General features: G+C 43.7%; 2 protein-coding genes across 5 annotated transcripts in view; one reads left to right on the top strand and one right to left on the bottom strand.

Moving 5' to 3' along the window:
• Positions 1-2840: 2840 nt before the first annotated feature.
• Ssmem1 (serine rich single-pass membrane protein 1) lies at positions 2841-12433 on the bottom strand. Of its 2 annotated transcripts, none has more exons than XM_085683875.2 (3): positions 11928-12433; positions 5704-5758; positions 2841-3400 (listed from the first exon to the last, which is right to left on the bottom strand). In XM_085683875.2, exons 1-3 carry the CDS (start codon positions 11964-11966, stop codon positions 2904-2906), a joined length of 591 nt encoding a protein of 196 aa, XP_085540001.2. In that variant the 5' UTR covers positions 11967-12433; the 3' UTR covers positions 2841-2903. The 2 variants fall into 2 exon arrangements, with proteins under 2 accessions (XP_085540001.2, XP_085540000.2); XM_085683874.2 differs by lacking the exon at positions 11928-12433 and adding an exon at positions 10009-10274.
• The window catches only part of Tmem209 (transmembrane protein 209), a 28812-nt gene continuing 22253 nt past the window's right edge, over positions 12424-18982 (top strand). For 2 of the 3 annotated variants that reach the window (XM_085683873.2, XM_085683871.2), the window contains exons 1-5: positions 12572-12741; positions 13428-13564; positions 13739-13797; positions 15563-15694; positions 16230-16471. In XM_085683873.2, the coding sequence (XP_085539999.1) occupies positions 12721-12741; positions 13428-13564; positions 13739-13797; positions 15563-15694; positions 16230-16471 (591 nt within the window). In that variant the 5' untranslated portion in view covers positions 12572-12720. The other variant, XM_085683872.2, reaches the window with a different exon arrangement.

The following is an 18982-nucleotide window of genomic DNA, read 5'->3' as shown; positions in this document are numbered from 1 at the left end:
TGCAAGGATGATTCACCAACTGGAAGCAAGCCTTCCCTCAAGCCAGCCCGCCAAACAGGTGACAGCCTTTGACCATAAATATCAGAGGCCCATTTATTCCTAGGAGAGACTGAAGAGGAGACTATCGTAATGGTCTGCTGTCCCTTGAAGAGATAAGCCACACCCACTCCCTTCCCATCTGTTGAGGCAAGCTGATCTTGAGCTTCCAGCCTGAGTCCCTCCCTTTTCCATCTTGCTCCCCCAAGGCCTTGCTCCATTCTCCCCACTTCTTCCCCATCTCTCTCTATCTCTGTCTCTCTCTGTTTCTTTCTGCTCTTCCCCCTTCTCTCCTTACCCCCTCTCCCCTTCCCTTCTATAACCCACTAAATAAATATCCAACCTCACTCTGCATGGCATGCCTATCTCGCCCGCTGTGTGGCTCCCTGCCTGGCACCAGCCGCATTTGGAGACCTGCAACATGGTCTCATGGCATGCCTGTCTGTCTGTCTCTGCTTGTGGAACTCACTGCCCCTCTGACCCACTGCAGCCACTTGGGAACAGTGCCATCCCTGCCTGGGATTGGCTGCTCTCAGCACCCGCTGCCCACAGCCACCGCTTGGAGACCTGCAGTGTTTCTGCTGCTGCAGTCACTCGAGGATCTGCAGCATTTAACTTAATCCATTACAACTATCATGCTGGCCTGGAGTCCCACCCTGAGAGTGACACTGGGCTTTGCATGAAGGCAGCATCGCCTATGACCAGCATTTACACCCTTGGTTTCTCACCTCACCAATTCTGCACTGTCTTCTTTAGTCCCAACCTCGACGTCTATGCTTTTGTTTCTTATTTAACCTCATCTACGTCTCATCCATTTGGTTTGGGCCAACCCTCTCCTGAGATATCCTCCCACCTCTGTTTAGTGTTGCTTGTTTTAAGAAAGGGTCTCCTGTATCCCAGGCTGATCTAGGACTCCTTGAACTCCTGATCCTCCTTAGTGCTGGGATCACAGGCACGAGCCTCCATACCTGGCCTATGTAGGACAGGGGATGGAACCCAAAGCCTCACGCAGGCTATTCATGTACCCTGCCAAGCCACTCTGTCTACCTCTGTTTTCTGTGGGTGTTCACACTGATTATACGAATTAGACATCTACATTGGTTCCAAAGTCTTTGCTATAATTAGTTAAGGAATCAGCTCTTGCCAAGGGGAATCCTGGGTCCAAAGTCACAGCCTGTCTGTTCTCCATGCTAGTCCTTTCTCTGCCCCTCATGAAAGTCCTTAGTATCAGTCTGCATGATCCACCGCAGATGCCAATCAAGGCCTTCTCCAAGGCCTACACCCTTGTTTGAACCCTAGCCCCATGACCAGAGATCATGTCACATTTTCTTACCCTTGCCAGCCCGCGCTAGGATAAGCGGGCCTTGTTTTATAACACAGTTGGATGTTTGCTATCCACCTGGAAAGTCATCTATAGAATGGCTACCCATCCACTTTAGTCTTAAACTCTTCATTGGCGCCAGCACCGCCCTGCGCTAGGGTGCCCAATTTAAAGGAAAAATCTTGTCCCAAGTTTGCCTAGATTTCAGCTACTTGTACTAAAGGTCCTCTCTACTACAACGTTCAGACAGGCTCTTCTGAGTCTTCCTCTTGACCAGGTCTTAGCTTGGTCCTGTTCTGTCTGAGCTACTGAGCTGGTTTAGCAAGAATCCTGACCATACTTGTGATAGTTAAGTCCCACCTTCGCCACAAATTATGTTAGAGGCCTGATGCGGTGGCCCACACCGTTAAGCACAGTACCCAGGATGCTGGGGCAGGCTGATCTCTGAGTCTGAGGCCAGCCTGGACTATATAACGAATCCCAGGCCAGCCAAGGCTACCTAGCAAAACCCTATCTCCAGAAACAGTATTAGGTAAGTTCAAAAGGGATTATCCATGATCCTTTAGTAGTTTCCAACCAAAGACCCTCCTCACCCTTCCCCTGGCTGTATATCACTTATCTTGTATTGGGTTTTCATTTCTATGTAGCTCCTTTATTGATCTCTATTGCAATAGTGTCAAATAAAAATTTTCTCCTTATCTTAACAAGTGTGAGAAAGAAGTTTTAACACTTGCCATGGTCTTGGGACAGCTGAGGACAAGCCACGCCCAGCTGCCTTCATAGTCACACTCCCATGTTTTCCTGACGACTCGAGAAACAGGGTCCTTAAACTCTTTTTCCCCAGCAGCCCTTGGACTCAGTATCTCAACCAACACAGCTCTGGCAGAGTCGTCTCAACTATTAACAAACCAACCGGTCCGTCCTGCCACCTCAACAGTTTAGTCGGTCAAATAATCAAAATACAGGAATATATTAGGAATATATTTAAATGGTTTCTTAGCATAAATGTTTTCTTTCTCTCTATCTATCTATCTCTCTCTCTCTCTCTCTCTCTCTCTATCTCTATCTCTCTCTTTGGTTTTTCGAGACAGGGTTTCTCTGTAGCTTTGGAGCCTGTCCTGGAACTAGCTCCTGTAGACCAGGCAGGCCTTGAACTCACAGAGATCCACCTGCTTCTGCCTCCCGAGTGCTGGGATTAAAGGTGTGCGCCACCATCACCCGGCTAAATGCATTTTCAAAGAGCAGATAGTTTTTGTATCATCGACATAAATAAAATCCATACACTTGGGGTATGGACTATCTGCCCTGGGCTCTTTGACCTGTATCTTGAAGATACAAGTCTTTCGTGTCCCTATGGCGGCACAAACAAAATCTCCGCCCTTGTTTTGAACAATGACTTTGTCTGAAATTCCACCTCTTGGGTTCCAATTACACTTTCGTCCTTAGCAAAGAGGCTTTATTGTAAAGGTTTCCTCACCCATAACCCTGATTTCATGTTTTATTCATCTCCTTCTTTAGATTTCAAGTAAGGTAAGGATCCCAAAATTCAAAATTTACTTAATGTTGTATTGATGCCAGGTGTCAGACTCTCCTGTTGAATCTCTTCCGTCACGGGGGTTGTTACCGAGGTGCTTTCTGGGAAGTGACGCGTCAACCATTCTTTGGTTCTCATGGCTTTGCAGTGGAGGCAGGGCCTTTCTCTGACTTGGTAATTTTCCAGATCCCTTGGCCGTAACACTGGTTTTCTCCTCTTGATACTGGCGGGCGACGGAGGCTGTTCACTTTCGCTCTCCTTCCACGAGGATGCTCCAGAGTTGGATTCCTCACTGTCGTGCTCAGTGCTATCGCTGTCTTGCTGGATCTGATTCACCCGGTGGAACTGGGAATGGCGCCTAGCTCGTCTCTGTTCAAGGTAGGCACTGACCAAAGCCATTTCGGAGTCAGTTATGGCAGAAAGTTGGCTCTGCTTTGGTTTCTTCATCACTTGTGAGGAGTCCCAGGATCTGTCTTTACTTTGTTGCTTATAGAAAGTTTCTTCACTTGCTAACCAAGAAAACAGATCAACAAGTTAGGCAAGAATAGCTGTTAATAATTGGTTGTTATAGAAAGATCAATTAAACCGGGCAGTGCTGGCACACATTTTAATCACAGCGCTCAGGAGGCAGAGGCAGGCGGATCTCGTGAGTTTGAAGCCAGCCCGCTCTACAGAGAGAGTTCCAAGACAGCCAAGGGTACACAGAGAACCCCTGTCTTGAAAAACAAAGAAAAAGAAAGGAAAGAAGGAGGGAGGGAGGGAGGGAGGGAGGGAGGGAGGGAGGGAGGGAGAGACGGAGGGAGGGAGGGAGGGAGGGAGGGAGGGAGAGAGGGAGAGAGAAAGAGAGAGAGAAAGAGAGAGAGAAAGAAAAGTCAGTGAGGACAGACTTTGGGGGTCCTACAGAAGGTGTCCATGGCCAGAGCCTGCCTTCTGCTTATAAATTGGCATAGTTACAGGACAGAGGACCTGGGACAGGGAAGGAGGTTTCAAAGTTTTGTTTTTGGCTTGCAGTTGGCCCTTGTTGGACATAACCTGTGAGTGATCAGTTAAAGGGTGGTAGGTCCTTCAGTCAGACATAGTGGTACATGCCTTTAATGCCAACACTGGGGAGGCAGGTGGATCTCTATGGAGTTCAAGGCCAGCCTCGCCTACAAAGTTGAATTCTAGGTCAGATAAGGGTTACAGAGTAAGACCCTATCTCAATAACTAAATTAGTCATCTGACCACCCATAAACATCCGATGTGGCTGGGCACTATCAGGGTCTTCAGTGGGAACGGTGGCAGGAACCTAGGAAAGTAAACTACTTTATGTATTCCTGAATGTTGATTACTGTGGTTTCAGGAAACTGCTAGAACTTTTCAAAATGGCACTTTTCAAAATGATGGGGCCTTGGCTAACAACTTCACATTACCCAAGAAAGTCTGGCCCAGCGGTCAAATCACTGCCTTCCTCAATCACTCGCTAATGCCTGCAAAATGACTGCTTTTCTGGCGCTGCACTCCACCCCACAGAGACTGGAGGAAATGATTACTGAACCTTTGTAAACCCTGAATATGGTATCAAATGGGACGGTTTCCCGAGAAGAAACGTCGCAAGGCTTGCAGGGTGTGTGGGAGAGGGATTTGGACAGCAAGACGCCTCTCTCCTCGCCATGCTCCTTCCTATGCTGATGTTGGCTCGTACCAGCTCAAGAACCCTGATACAGCTTTGAAAATTTTGTGAGATGGTTAAACCGTCATTACTAAACAAATTAGACAAATTTACAATTAAATCAATCTACCAAAAAGGTGATAATTACTTAATACCCATAATTTCCTAATTACCTTACTACATACAGTGTATTATGCTGTGCGCCCTCAGAGCTGTTTGTCTGGGTGTGGGAAGGCCCACTGGAGGATACGCTGCTGTTGTACACCTGTCTCCAGCTCTGTTCCCTGACACTATGATGCCAGCTCCAAACCATCATTGGAGTGAGCATTTACCTGGAAACTAGCAAAAAGACCAGGGCTTACTGTACGGTTTCACTGATTGCCCGGGGCTAGGAAAATGATGGAGACTGTGTTTCTAACGTAGATTGTCACAGCTGCCACCTAACTGTGAATAGCAACCCAAAATCAAGACACACTCTTCCAGTGTTCTGAAGCTATTAATCACTTCATCAAAGCAGCCGGAGGAACGACTAAGCTGATATCTCAATTCCATTTCATTCTTTAACTTTGAGGACAATAACATTTTGTTAGTTTGTTTGTTTTTGGTTTTCGAGACAGGATTTCTCAGTAGCTAAGGGGTTAGTCCTGGAACTAGCTCTGTAGACCAGGCTGGCCTTGAATGCACAGAGATCTGCCCCTCTCTGCCTTCCGAGTGCTGGGATTAAAGATGTGCACTACCACCACCCAGCGAGGACAGTAACATTTATGGTAACATTCTACTCACTCGGTCACTCAGCTTCTAACTATGAGATGACTTAGGAGGCAAGGGTCTGGCAAAAATAAAAAGAGCACTGTGTATGAAATCAGTAGTCTACAGAGAACTTAACAAAAATGGTTCATAAACTGTGGAACAGAAATCTTTCCTATCAATACACTGTATAAACATTATAGACACACACATTTGTCTATTCACAAAGCTTTGTGAAGGCAAGCCCCAAGACAGGACAGCCAAGGGAGCTCTGGCTACCGTAATCTGTCCTTTATAGGGGTGGCTCTGCTGGGGCATCTGAGTGGTCTCTGCATTTGGGACGAGGGAAACAAAGTGTTCACCCAGAGGCCTTCTAGCCTCCACCCTCCTCTCGGAGGTCCCGAGAATGCTCACCTTGACTTACTGGCGCCGTTGTGCCCCTGTCTTCATCCCCCTTGCTCGCAGACATCTGTTTCAGGAATACAGTGAAATAGGCTCAGTCAGTTGCCCTGCGGTAACATCGATGTGCCCAGCACCATTGTTCAAGATCCTTTACTAAGGTCTAGCCTTAAACAGCCAACCCTGTTAAATAGGTACATCTGGAGTTCCTTTGTAATGGGGAACCTACCTCCACTGCCAGTTCAAAAGACCATGCTTTTCTAGCAGAACCCACCAAAATGGTTTAACCAAGCAAAACTGAGCAAAGACTGTAGATAAAATAATACCCATGAGGTGATAACGTTTTCTATCACTTATAATACATAGAAGTTTCATTTAAAAACAGACGAGGGGGAGGGGCTGGCGAGATGGCTCAGCAGTTAGGACCACTGGCTGCTTCTCCAGAGGAGCTGGATTCAATTCCTAGTGCCCACATGGCAGCTTAAAACTGTCCGTGGTTCCAGTTCCAGGGGATTGGACACCTTCAGACAGATAAACGTGCAGGCAAAACACCAATGCACATAAAATAAAAGTAAATTTTTTTAAAAAAATCACTTAAAAAATGGATTGGGGGCCTGGCAAGAAGGCTCAGTAGGTGGTAAAGGGACATGGTGCTAAACCCGACAGCCAGCATTTGATCCCTGGGAACCTCATGGAAGAAGAGGAGAACTGACTCCCAAAAGTTGTCCTCTGACCTCCACATGTGCACCACTGCACATGCTCATGCTCAGGCACATGTGTAAACCCACACACAGTAATACATGTAATAAATTTAGACCAAAACCATATCTGAATCCCAATGTGGTAGCACATACCCATATAATCTCAACACTCAAGGTCCTGAGTTCCAGGCCACTCCGGGTTATATAGCAAGAGCCAGTCTCAAAAAAACTACACATTAGTTTAAAATGAGTCCTTTAAGAACTCAGGATGGCTGGGCGTGGTGACGCATACCTTTAATCCCAGCACTCAGGAGGCAGAGGCTAGTGGAAGCCAGCATGGTCTACACAGTGAGTTCCAGATCAGGGAGAACTTCATAATGAGACCCTGTCTCAAAAATGGATTGATTAATTGTGATTTTATTCCTTCTTCTTCCAAATTGGCTACAATTAGGAAATACAATTTGTACAGAAAGTCAAAACTTGTTTAGGTCAAAAAGTGCTCTGCCGAATGTGTTAAGTTCGTTACTTTTTAAATGTTTTGCTTTTTAAACACCGGTCCTCAGGTAGTACAGTTGGCCTGGAACTAACCTTGTAGCCAAAATGACCCTGAACCTACAGATCTTCCTGCTTCCGCCTCCCAAGTACTGGCATTACAGGGGCATGCCACCACACCTGGCACATATTTGGATAGTTCTAGCAGCAAAATCCAAGATCCTTGGCTTAATACTTTCTCTCTGACTCTAGTAGGGTATTTCCTTCTCTCTCTCTTTTTTTTTCTTGGTACAGTAGTCATTCTCTAAATATCTCGAGACTGAAGTCCTTCTTAAAGATACATTTTTAAGGGGGCTGGAGAGATGGCTCAGTGGTTAAGAGCACTGACTGCTCTTCCAGCGGACCCGGGTTCAATTCCCAGCACCCACATGGCAGCTCACAACTGTCTGTAATTCTAGTTCCAGGAGACCCAACACTCATTGCAAAACACCAATGTACATAAAATATAAATAAATGAATAAATAAATAAATATTTTTTAAAAAAAGATACATTTTTAAAAACTGTTAGGACTCCATGCATGTTTTAAACGTAACATGTATAGAGAGAATTATTAAAAGGCGCTAACGGTGACTGGTGATGTCTGTATAATCTGGGATCTGGAGCGGTGTCTGTTACATTTTGTCTACATTCCTATAATCCTGTGCTCTACAGTGGGCACATTTTGTAGTTGAGGGAAAAGGTATTTAAAGGCACTTATTAGGTTTATAAAATCGTTTCCACAGAGAGCTTCCACACTGGATGCCCAATCAAAATATAACCACACCAATCAAAGGAAAGATTTGACATTAAACTAAGTGGAATCGTATGAGTTATGGGTACCACAAGCATCTCATTATCTATCCCTGTGCAGGCCTTAGTGAGGGAAAGTGGTGACAGTGGTCACTCGGCAGGGCAGGGCAGGGCCGGCAGGGCAGGGCCGGCAGGGCAGAAAAGAGGGGCTGCACCCTATCTTTCTGCCACGCTCCAACTCTCCCATCTCATCACACCACTCCATCCCTTCTAAGCGCGACTTCTCCTATGCAGAAACAAGGATTTCAGATTACTATGGTCTAGAAAAACAAAACCAGCACTAGCAAACAAGTGCTAAACAAGCAGGCCAACTGAAGAGAGGATCTCGAAGCCAGGTGGTGGTGGTGCACACCTTTAATCCTAGCATTCAGGGAAGCAGAGGCAAGAGAATCTCTCTGAGTTTGAGTTCAGTCTGGTCTACAGTGTGAGTACCTGGACAGCCGGAGCCACACAGAGAAACCCTGTCTCAGAAAGATAACAAAAGGAAAGATAAAAAAGGTTCTAAGAAGCAACAAATCCCAAGGCCATGGGCATGTTGCTTGTTGGAGGGTGATTCCCACCACATTTCCTACCCCTCTTTACCACTGCTTTAAGGTTTGGAGAGAGACCCACTGTCTCACAGAGAAAACCAACAAGCTCGAAGACCAGGGGAAATTCCGTCGTCCTTGACTGGCTCTCATACAGTTCTCAGGTTTCAAATCTGGGACCCTTCAGAAGAAGCAGGCCAACCAACTGTAGCTGCCACAAGGGCACAAAGTGAAAGATGAAACCTCAAAGATGATTACGGTTTCAATCAGCGCTGAATAGATTTAATCCAACGTTTCAAACTCTGCTTTGAAGTAAACCAATAATATGGCAGGAAATCTGGATCCATTTTCCTTTGGTCACTCTGTCACAAACCACTTGTGTGACACTGGACAAGTCACTTAAATTCTTTGGGTTTTATCAACCCTCCCCCCCCCCCAAAAAAAACTAAGGTGGGTATGGGGATTTTACTTGCTTACAGACAGAAGGCTGGACCACATGCCCTCTTCGGTCCTTGGAGCATAGCTCTATAGCTCCAAATTGCTGATGTAAGCAAGGGGACAAAAGAACAGCTTAGACCTCTTAAATGATCCTCATGATGAAATTGCCAGTGATCAATTCCAATTTTTTGTTAATTTTCTAAAGTAGCTTTTTCTTGCCAGGCCAAATTCAATATACTTAGCTAGGGAGTCTAAAAGACATATAAGCCATCACTGTTCTAATTCGCCTTCTGGCAAAGCGTTTACCTTAAGAAGCATTTAAACATCAGATAAAACTTCTTGGCCAGGAGGTAAGTAGGGGAAAGAGGGATTTTTTTATTATTATAATGGAATCTACCTGGCATCGAAATAACAAACCTCCTCGTCTCCACCCAGAACTAACATAGCACTCAATCTAGCTGGCCACTGCCAGCGGGGAGCTCTGGCTGGAAGGCTAAATGATGGTAGCTTGATTAATCACCAGTCTATTATTAATGGCCAGAAAAGATTCTGCGTCAGCAATTTGTAAGAGGTTGGTTGCTCAAAATATGTTGCAGGCCACAGACTTAATAAAGCGGACTATGCCATTCCTAAGTTTCTAGTATTTTCTTTTGATAATCTGTGCCTAAGACTGCTGACTTTAGCTCTGTTTCACTTAATTCTGTATCTTAGTCTACACAGAAAATTCTAGCCGCTCCCCAAATCCTACCTGTGTCCTATCAAAATGGCAAACATTTATATCTTTAACAGAACCACATGGCTATAACGGGGATTTGGAAGTCACTAACCAGTGGAGAGTTTTATCTCAATATTATATAGCATATGAACAAAAAGGTAAACAGCCTAAATTTTCAACTGCAGAATTCTTATAGTGCAACCATAAGACAGAGAAGTTACAATGAAAAGGCTGCTTCCATGAGGAAGGATTTACAAAATATTAACTCAAAAGTCAGGCTCTGAAAATACACACAAAATAAGTTTTGACTATGCAAGGGCAAAGAAAGAGAGATATATCGAGAAAAAGCAGGGAAGAAATAACCTAGAAGGAGTTCTCTACAAATTTAACCATTTGTATCTCCACAAAATGGAGTGGAGTGGTTTTAATGCTCATTAGCCTTCCCAGTATCTTTAGATTTTCTGGCATGAGAATGCATCATTTTTTAAACAAAACAAAAACCTTTTTTTTTTCCTTAGTACTTTCATCAAACTACAGACAATGTCGTTGCTGAAAAACCTTCCAAAGACAAGATTTAAGGTGGAAAGGATTCCCTACCCAGACAGACGCCCGGGAGAAGAACATGAGGATCAGTATGATGACGAAATACCAAAGCAGAAAACTTCCCACTGTCCCACAGGAATCGTCTCTCCCGTCTTTCCGGCACTCAGCATCCTGACTCGGAATACTAAAACTGAGGGGCATGGGAGGAGGGTCCAGCTCCCAGAATAAAGACAAAAGATGTCCCATAATAGCTTCTTGCTTAGGAAATAAAACATGCTCAAAGGGATGAAGGTGACTGAGAATGATTTCCCTCCATGGCCTATGACAACTTCCCTGGCAACCTATTATGACATACACTGAAGTAACTGTTGTAGGAACTGATAAATCTTGCATTAGATGGGCAGATTTATCTAAATGACATCTAGAATAGTTTATGGTATTTTATGGTATTTCCTGAAATTCTCAGTATATTTTCTTCTGCCTAAGTCTTTTCTTCTTCAAAACTTACATATACTTTATTTTCATATTTAAGTGTTTAAGGTATTGTTTTTTTTAATCAGTCTCTTTTTTTATGTATACCATATCACTGTAAATTAACACACACAATTCCAATGTATTACAGGCTGCATTGTGTGTTCCCTAAAATTTAAATGTTGATGCCTTCAGAGCCATCTTGTATTTTGAGATAAGGCCAGAACAGAGGTAGTAAAAGGAAAGTCAGATGGCTGGATGACAAGACTTTCTACCCAAGTTCAATCTTTGTGATTCACATGGTAGACTACTGACTCCCTCAAGCTACACTCTGACCTCCACATGTTCACAGTGGCACCTGTGCACCCACACATGTGCATATACACACAAAATAAGTAACTGTATATTCAAAAAAAAATCTTCAAGAGGGAACGGAGACTCAATCGGGTCATAAGGGTGGAACCTTAATCTAGCTAATAGTCTCGAAGAAGAGGAAAGGACACCAAGGATTCGCCAACATGGGGAGAAAGGCCGTATCAGAGCGGAAGATGAGGACATCTGCAAGCAAACAGCACCAGGCTCAGCAGACTCCAGCCCTGCTGACATCTTCCCAAGCTGTGTGTGGGAACAACACCTACTCTTCTACGCTGTTTTTCCCCCCTTGGAGGAAGCACTCATGTTTTGGGATATAGTGTTACGGTAACTAAACACATAATGCAACTATCAACTCTGATTGACAAGTGTTGTATGAGCCGTGAATAAATGCACAATAGCTTGTTACCTTAAAAAGAGGAAACAGACCCCTGTTAAGAACTATGTCAAAGTTATACAGTTTCTTTTTAGACAGACTTACATGGGGAGAAACGAGAATCTGGTATTCTAATTTGACTGGACATTGAACTGAACCCTTTCCTTTTCAACAGTTTTCAAGTTAGTCCATCTCTAAATCTACAGCTCGATCCAAACTACATCATATTAAGACGATATAGAAATGATCAAAATCTCACTGAGAAAAAAAATATTAGCTCTTTAAGAGCATACAATAACCTGCCAGTTCTCATATACAATACCACCATGAAACCTCATTTCTTTCTGTTTAATCTTGATATTTATTTACATTTTCTGAGACAGTCTCATTATGTAGTCCCGGCTGGCCTTCGAACTCCAGAGATACACACGTCTCTGATCGCCCCCGAGTGCTGGGATTAAAGGCATGTACCACCATGCCCGGCTGGCACACTTCTCTGGAAGAAGGAGTCCCTGAGTACACTGGTCATCAGTCCTCTAACTTGGGTCAGTGTTGCCACTCCCAAGAAAGCTCTTCCAGAGCTGAGATTGTGCTGGATGCGCCTCCCCCAATCTCCCTGTTTCCACTTCACCTGTAGGATTCGGACAAAGCCCTTTGGAGCAATAACCAGAGAGCCCCCGGCCCCACAGTCCACATCTGGAGCAGTGGTACACCGTAGGAACCGGCACTAACTACTAAGTAAAACCCGACTCACCTGCCTGGTGAACCTTTTCTCAATACTTTGAAAGAACATTCAGGGCAAAGGTGGGGTTTTGTCGTTTTGTTTTTAGCCTCAAAACCACTAACTTCAATAGAACTTTCTAGTTTTTCTTCCTATTGCTGCATCCCCATTAGGTGGATATTTGAGAATTGACGTTGGGTGAGACTAGTTGGGGTAAACATTTCAAAGCAGGAAAAATGCTTTGTCATTGCTGATTGTGTCTGGACACATCAGGCATGTTTGTATCCTACCAATTAGCCATCCGGCTAAATAAAATCTGTTTACAGATGAGCCCATACGGACCCTAAATAAATCTATAATTAATAATATTTAAAAATTCAGCTTGTTACAGTCATTACTTTTTACTAAGGGCTCAGAATGTGGTCTGAATTTTGTAGCTCAGCTTTCTCCCTGTAGCTGAGCAGGAGCCACAAATCCGAGGGCGTTTCCCTGGCAACGATCGCTGCCCTTGTCCCTCTGCACCACCCCTCCTTCTCGCGAGAAGAGACAGCCGGCCCGGTCCTTCCGGTAACTGGAGTTTTTTTTTTCTAGCCCGCCGCCGCCTTAGGGTTGGCTTCGCGCATGTGCAGTAGGGAGTGGCGCGAGTTCGCGGCTTCCGGCTGAAAAAGATGGTGCGTTTTGGGGGTTGTCTTTGTGATTCCTGGACGTGGAGTCCACGCGGTCCCTCAGAGTTCCACGCCTAAACTTGTGCCTGGGGTTCAGCCAGGGGAGGATGTAGCCGAAAGTCCTGCCACTTGTAGTGGAAGGGAAGAAAGACACAAGGAGGATGAACAAAGTTTGTGCAGAGGTAGCCAGGGAGGGAAGCTCTCCTACGGGAGTTTTGGCTCGGGGCTGGATGGCGGGAAGGATACTAGTCTGCTCTGTAGAATACGACTTCCAGGAGCTGCCATTTCTGACTGCAGAGCTGAGCCTAGCAAGACAAAGGAGATACAATTCCACTGTACCAAAACGGAATGCACGTGTTCCCTATCTCTCTTGACCCTTCACCTGCTAGTACCAGCCCACCTCATTAGTAAAGCTTCAAAATCTCGTCACCAAAAGGAGATCCCAGATCTGTAGCAGTCCAAAGTCAGGGTTAGAGTCTATCACAGTGATGACAAAACTTGGTATCTTGTGTCTCTTCATCTAGACCTAGTAACATCCTCGAGTCAGACAAACCGTGAAATCTTTGAGACTTAATAACAAACCTTTACATTATGAAACAAGACATTATCATTTATTGGAACCATTAACGTCTCTGAAATAACCAGCCAGTTCTCTGTTGACTTCTCTGTAGTACGAAAGAAGGCAATTATTTTAGGACACCCTTTTCAAATACTAATATTAAGGGATGGGATCGGGGGTGGGTGGGTAGGAGAGGAGTTGGGAAGAAATATTAAGGAAGAGGAAAAGCCTGTGGGGTTGATACTTTACAACAGACACTTTTGATTTCCTTTGATTAATTCCAGGTTGTTTTGCTTTGCTTTTAAATAGATGCAAGGAGAAGTAAGCCCCAGTGCTTCTCTTATTGACAGAACCATCAAGATGAGAAAAGAAACAGAAACTAGGAAAGTGGTTTTAGCCTGGGGACTTCTAAATGTATCCATGGCTGGAATGATATATACTGAAATGTAAGTTAATCAGCCCAAAAGCGACATTTTAAACCATCATTGGCTGGTTCTATGGCTTTTCATATTTCTTTTGGTTTTCAGTGCTTAGTTTGTTTGTTTGTCATGGAGTTAGGGGGTGGTTTTCTTTTGTTTTTATTTTCTTAAATAACTGAAAAACATTTCTAATCTTTTCAGGACTGGAAAGTTAATTAGTACATATTATAATGTGACATACTGGCCCCTCTGGTATATTGGTAAGTAATTAATTTTCACTGAAATTTAGATTTACTACAAATGAAAACTTGCTTATAATTTAATTCAGTTTAGGATTTGCTCTTTCATTCAGAGACAAATAATGATGAAAACTACAGAGAAGGAACTAGGAAAACATTTTGTTGTTGTTTTGTTGTTTTTTTCAAGACAGGGTTTCTCTGTGTAACAGTCCTGGCTGTCCTAGAATTTGCTTTGTAGATCAGGCTGGCCTCGAACTCAATAAGATTTACCTGCCTTTGCCTCCCAAGTGCTGGGATCAAAGGCGTGCACCACAGCCCCCCAGCTAGGAAAACACTTTTATGGGAAGAACATTCTAATAGGAGACTGAGCAGGAGGATTATTTCAAGTTTGAGGACAGCCTGGCAGTAAATAGCTAATCCCACCCAGTGCTTGGGAGATGGAAGAAAAATCAGAAGTCGGAGGCCAACCTGGCATGGCACATGGGACCTTGTCTATAAACTAAGCTAATAAACGATACAGAAATACGTAGCTAGGAGTCCTAAAGCTTGTGGGTGATGAGGTTTACCTTTGCCATTCCTGAAATACTCTCCTGCTTCCTCATCTTCAAGACTAGACCAGATTAATCCTTAGGATAGAAAGAGTCCTAGGGATGTCAGAATAAATCTGTAGCTATGCAAGTTGAAATCAGTTGTGGACAGCCAGCTGTGGCCTTTAATCCCAGCCCTTGGGAGGCAAAGGCAGGTGGACCTCTCAGTCCAAGGCCGTCCTGGTCTACAGATCTAGTTCCTGGAAGGCCAGGCTGTACAAAGAAACCCTGTCTCGGAAAAACAAACAAGAAAGAAAGAAATCGATGCCGGAGGAATAGAGATGACTCCGAGGTCAAGAGCCATACTGCTTTTGCAGAGGACCCAGTTTCTTCCTGGTTCCCACATTCCAGTACCAGGGTTCCAACCCCCTCTTTGGGCCTCTGCCTATACAAGGCAAGGACATGGTGCACGTAATGCATACGGGCAAAATACACATGTAAAATAACTTTCAGAGTGGGTATGGCAGATGGAAAAGGGAGGGATTCAGGATGATCACGCCTATGGTAAAGTCATGGTTCACTAATACACTGGGACGCCCAAACTCACTTGACTATTGGAAATATCTGTTATACAGGTTTATAAGAATTAGTGATTAGTTTAAAACTCAGTAGCGAATGACCTGAGCCTACTAGACTTTGATTAGGTGGTATCTGTTGTGAGGAATAAGAACCTAGTTTTTAATTTTTGATGTTAAGTTGCTGAAAATGGAACCAAGACCTTTTTGCTTTTTAAAATAATAGATTGAACCGAGAAGTGATGGTGCACAACTTGAATGTAAGCATTTGGGAAACAGGCAGGTGGATCTTTAAGTTCCAGGACAGCCTGGTCTACAGAGTGAGTGCCAGGACAGCCTGAGCTACACAGAGGAAGCCTTGTCTTGAAATACATACATACATACATACATACATACATACATGAATGATTTGGAGCTTGAACTACATAGAGAAACCCTGTCTTGAAAAACCAAATAATAGTAATAATTAATAATAATTTGGAGCTATCAAGGTTCTTATCAGGTAAAGCAACTCCCAGCAGACATTATACATAAGTTTGATTCCCCAGAACCAATATATAGTGAAAGAAGAGAATCAACTTGTACAAGTTGTCCTCTGACCTCCACATGCCCCTCCCTGCACACAAACAAATAAAAAGAGTATTTTTAGTAATAATAATTATAATAGTTGTTGTTTTCTTCCAGAACTTGCCCTGGCATCTCTCTTCAGTCTTAACGCCTTATTTGATTTTTGGAGATACTTTAAATATACTGTGGCCCCCACAAGTCTGGTGGTCAGCCCAGGACAGCAAGCACTGTTAGGGCTGAAGACGGCCGGTGAGTACAGAGTGGGGAGAAGGAAGTGGCCCTTTTCTTAGTTTTCCCTTCCCATAGACTCCAAGCTAGTAGGCCATCTCTTAACATTAAGTCAATCTATAAGAAATTGTCTTGTGATTATCATTGTTATTTGTACGAATTGAGTGGACTATCAGACAAGTTCATGGAAATATGTTTTACTGTTTTAAACATCGTGAAGATAGTAAACACCTGATTAGTTGTGTTTGTGTAATAATGTTTCATGTAATTTAATAGCCAGGTCCTTTTGTCACGTTCTTCTGGTATTTCTACATAGCTCTGACTGTTCTGGCTGGCCTGGCCTCAAATTCAAAGATTCACCTGCCTCTGCCTCCCGGGTGTTAGGATTTAAAGCATGTGCCACCACACCCAGCCCTTAAATCCATTTTCATAACTCTCTTTATACCCAAGAGACTGAGGCAGAAAGAGCTTAAGGTCAAGGCTAGCCTAATTTTTTAACTTTCTGTTTTAATTTAAACATACAATGTAAGTGTGATTTACGTTCTTTTCCTTCCAGTTGTGCAGACCACGCCTCCCCGGGATCTGGCAGCCACCCAAGTCCCTCCCTCCCCACCTTCCCCTTCAATCCAGGGTCAGAGTGTGTTAAGTTATAGCCCGTCTCGTTCACCCAGCCCCAGTCCCAAGTTTGCCGCCAGCTGTATGGCTGGGTACAGCCCTCAACTGCAAGGCCTGTCCTCAGGTGGCAGTGGCTCGTATAGCCCCGCTGTGACCTACTCTCCAGTCAGCGGTTACAATAAGGTAATGATCTTTGTTTGGCCAGCGATACTATTTTAGGATTGGGAATTGCACTAACATCACCTGGTGAGTTCAGGTTTTGCCTTTGCTTAGTGAGGAACTGAGGAACAGTGGTTAAGAGCCAAGAACAGACCGCGTTTCCTGTCACTCTGGCGAGAGTTCTTTAAACAACATGTCAACGTGAGCATTTCTGACGATGATAAGGCCTGACAGTCACCAGCCAGTTTCAACAGTTTTGAAATAATTTGAAACTTTGGTTTCTTTTATGCATGTTTTCTCTGTTTAAGCTTTTTGTGTGTGAAAACTTCACTTTTTTGTAGAATTTTAACACTTTGTATCCTGCCTGATCCTCTTAGCTAGAACCAGGGATCTTCATCCAGTTTGGTTCTGAAGTATGGATGCTTGCTGTGTCGTGGATAGAAATATTTACATTTCTTTTTTTTTCTTTTTTTTTAAGATTTATTTATTTATTATGTACACAGTGTTCAGCCTCCATGTATACCTACAGGCCAGAAGAGGGCATCAGATCTCATTACAGATGGTTGTGAGCCACCATGTGGTTGCTGGGAATTGACCTCAGGACCTCTGGAGGAGCAGTCAGTGCTCTTAACCTCTGAACCATCTCTCCAGCCCCTTAAATTTCTTAGTAATGTCAGTGCTGCTCTAATTTTTTAGGGTATTACTAGCAAAATTTGTAGGTTGAAATTTCAATTTGGCAAGGCGTAAGACTGCAAGAAAAGTGTCAGAAGAGAAGCAATCTATGAGATGCTCCGACCGCCGTGGTGGGCTGACGTCTCTAGCTACTGGTTAAGAGAAGATTGCTTCAAAGAAAGCAGCACTCTGTCTCTGCCAGGTTGCATAACATTGCTTTGAAGTGAAATTCTGTCTACTAGTCATCCAATATTAGGTGGTAGAATTTTTAAATTTTTGTAGACATTGAATACAGTGAGAAATATATAGTTATAATCTTTATAACCCACAGGCTAGCATGGCTTTTTTGGTTTTTTTTTTTTTTTTCAAGACAGGATTTCACTGTGTCCCTAGCTGTCCTGGAACTCACTATTATTTTTAATTTATGTGCACATTTGTGTGAGGGAATCAGATCCCCTGAAATTGGAGCTACAGACACTTGTGAGCTGCCATGTGGGTGCTGGGAATTGAACTCAGGTCCTCTGGAAGAGCAGCCAATGCTCTTAACTACTGAGCATCTCTGCAGCTCCAGGTGTTTTTTTTTTTGTTTTGGTTGGTTGGTTGGTTTTTGTTGTTGTTGTTGTTGTTTTGGGGGGGTGAGACAGGGTTTCTCCGTAGCTTTGGAGCCTGTCCTAGAACTAGCTCTTGTAGCCCAGGCTGGCCTCAAACTCAGAGATCCGCCTGCCTCTGCTTCCCGGGTGCTGGGACTAAAGGTCTGTACCACCACCGCCTGTTGTTTTTTTTTTTTTTAAGAAAATAATAGTTTTTTATTTTTAAAAAATATGGACTATATTTTGATTATATTCCTTCCCCTCCTGAATATGGCGTTTTGGGGACTGCTGTTGTTGTTGTTTTGCGTCAGGGTTTCTTTGCATAGCCCTGGCTGACCTGGAACCAGCTTTATAGACCAGGCTGACCGTGAAAGTTTCTAGGCCAGGGAGATGGCTCAGTGAGTAAAGTGCTTGTTTTACAAATCTGATGAAAAGAGAGAGAAATTCTGAAGTAAACATTTTAAAGTAGTAATGTTGATGAACGTATACCAAAATAGATCCCCCATCCTCTTCTGACAGGAATGTGATTTCCAATAACACTTTGATTTAATAGATGTAAGTAAGAGTTTTAAGGGTTCTGTGCTTTGGCCAAATAGTTTCAGTTTGAGGAGTCTGCCCTAAAGAAAGCTCTAAAGGACTGGCAAATGGGCTCAGCAGGTAAAGGTGTCTGCCACCAAGCCTGAGGACTTGAGTTTAGTCCTCAGGGCCCGTGTGGTGGAAAGACAGAAACAGCTCCAAAGACTGTCGCCTGACCAGCATGCCCACCTGCCCTGGGGCCACATGAGCATCACTGCAGACACACACAAACACCCCTCCCCGCTTAAATTTAATAAGAATTAATTTTTAAAGTTACCAGAAATTCAAGCAAGGATTTATGTACAGTGATATTCATAACATTAGTTATAGCACCAAAAACTCTAAATCTAAATCCACAGAATAAGAATGAAAAATTATTTTTTTATAATTAATGTGCAGGTATTTTTAAAATTTATTATATATATGGTGTTCTGGGCATCAGATCTCATTATCGGTGGGTGTGAGCCATCGTGTGGTTGCTGGGAATTGAACTCAGGACCTCCGGAACAGCAGTCAGTTCTTCTAACCTCTGAGCCATCTCTCCAGCCCTAAAAATTTATTTTATGTCATCTCCATGTGTTTCCCAGTCAAGCCTTGTACTTATGATGATCCTCCTGTCTCAGCCAACCATCCCAGCTCAATCGGGATTACAGACTATATTGTGACTTTGCTTTTCTTTTTCTTTTTCTTTTTCTTT

The sequence above is a fragment of the Myodes glareolus genome, chromosome 25 (genome assembly GCF_982192425.1).
Source record: "Myodes glareolus chromosome 25, mMyoGla1.1, whole genome shotgun sequence".
Taxonomy (NCBI): Eukaryota; Metazoa; Chordata; class Mammalia; order Rodentia; family Cricetidae; genus Myodes; species Myodes glareolus.
Note: the sequence above shows the minus strand (reverse complement) of the source record. Positions and strands in the feature narration are given on the sequence as shown.

Excerpts from the sequence above, each read along its gene's own strand:
- Ssmem1 (XM_085683874.2), bottom strand. The coding sequence starts at position 10,200 with ATGGGACATCTTTTGTCTTTATTCTGGGAGCTGGACCCTCCTCCCATG. Across the intron at positions 5,759-10,008 it reads TCTCCCGGGCGTCTGTCTGG|ATGTCTGCGAGCAAGGGGGA; the intron begins GTAGGGAATCCT and ends TTCCTGAAACAG. Across the intron at positions 3,401-5,703 it reads AACGGCGCCAGTAAGTCAAG|CAAGTGAAGAAACTTTCTAT; the intron begins GTGAGCATTCTC and ends TTTCTTGGTTAG.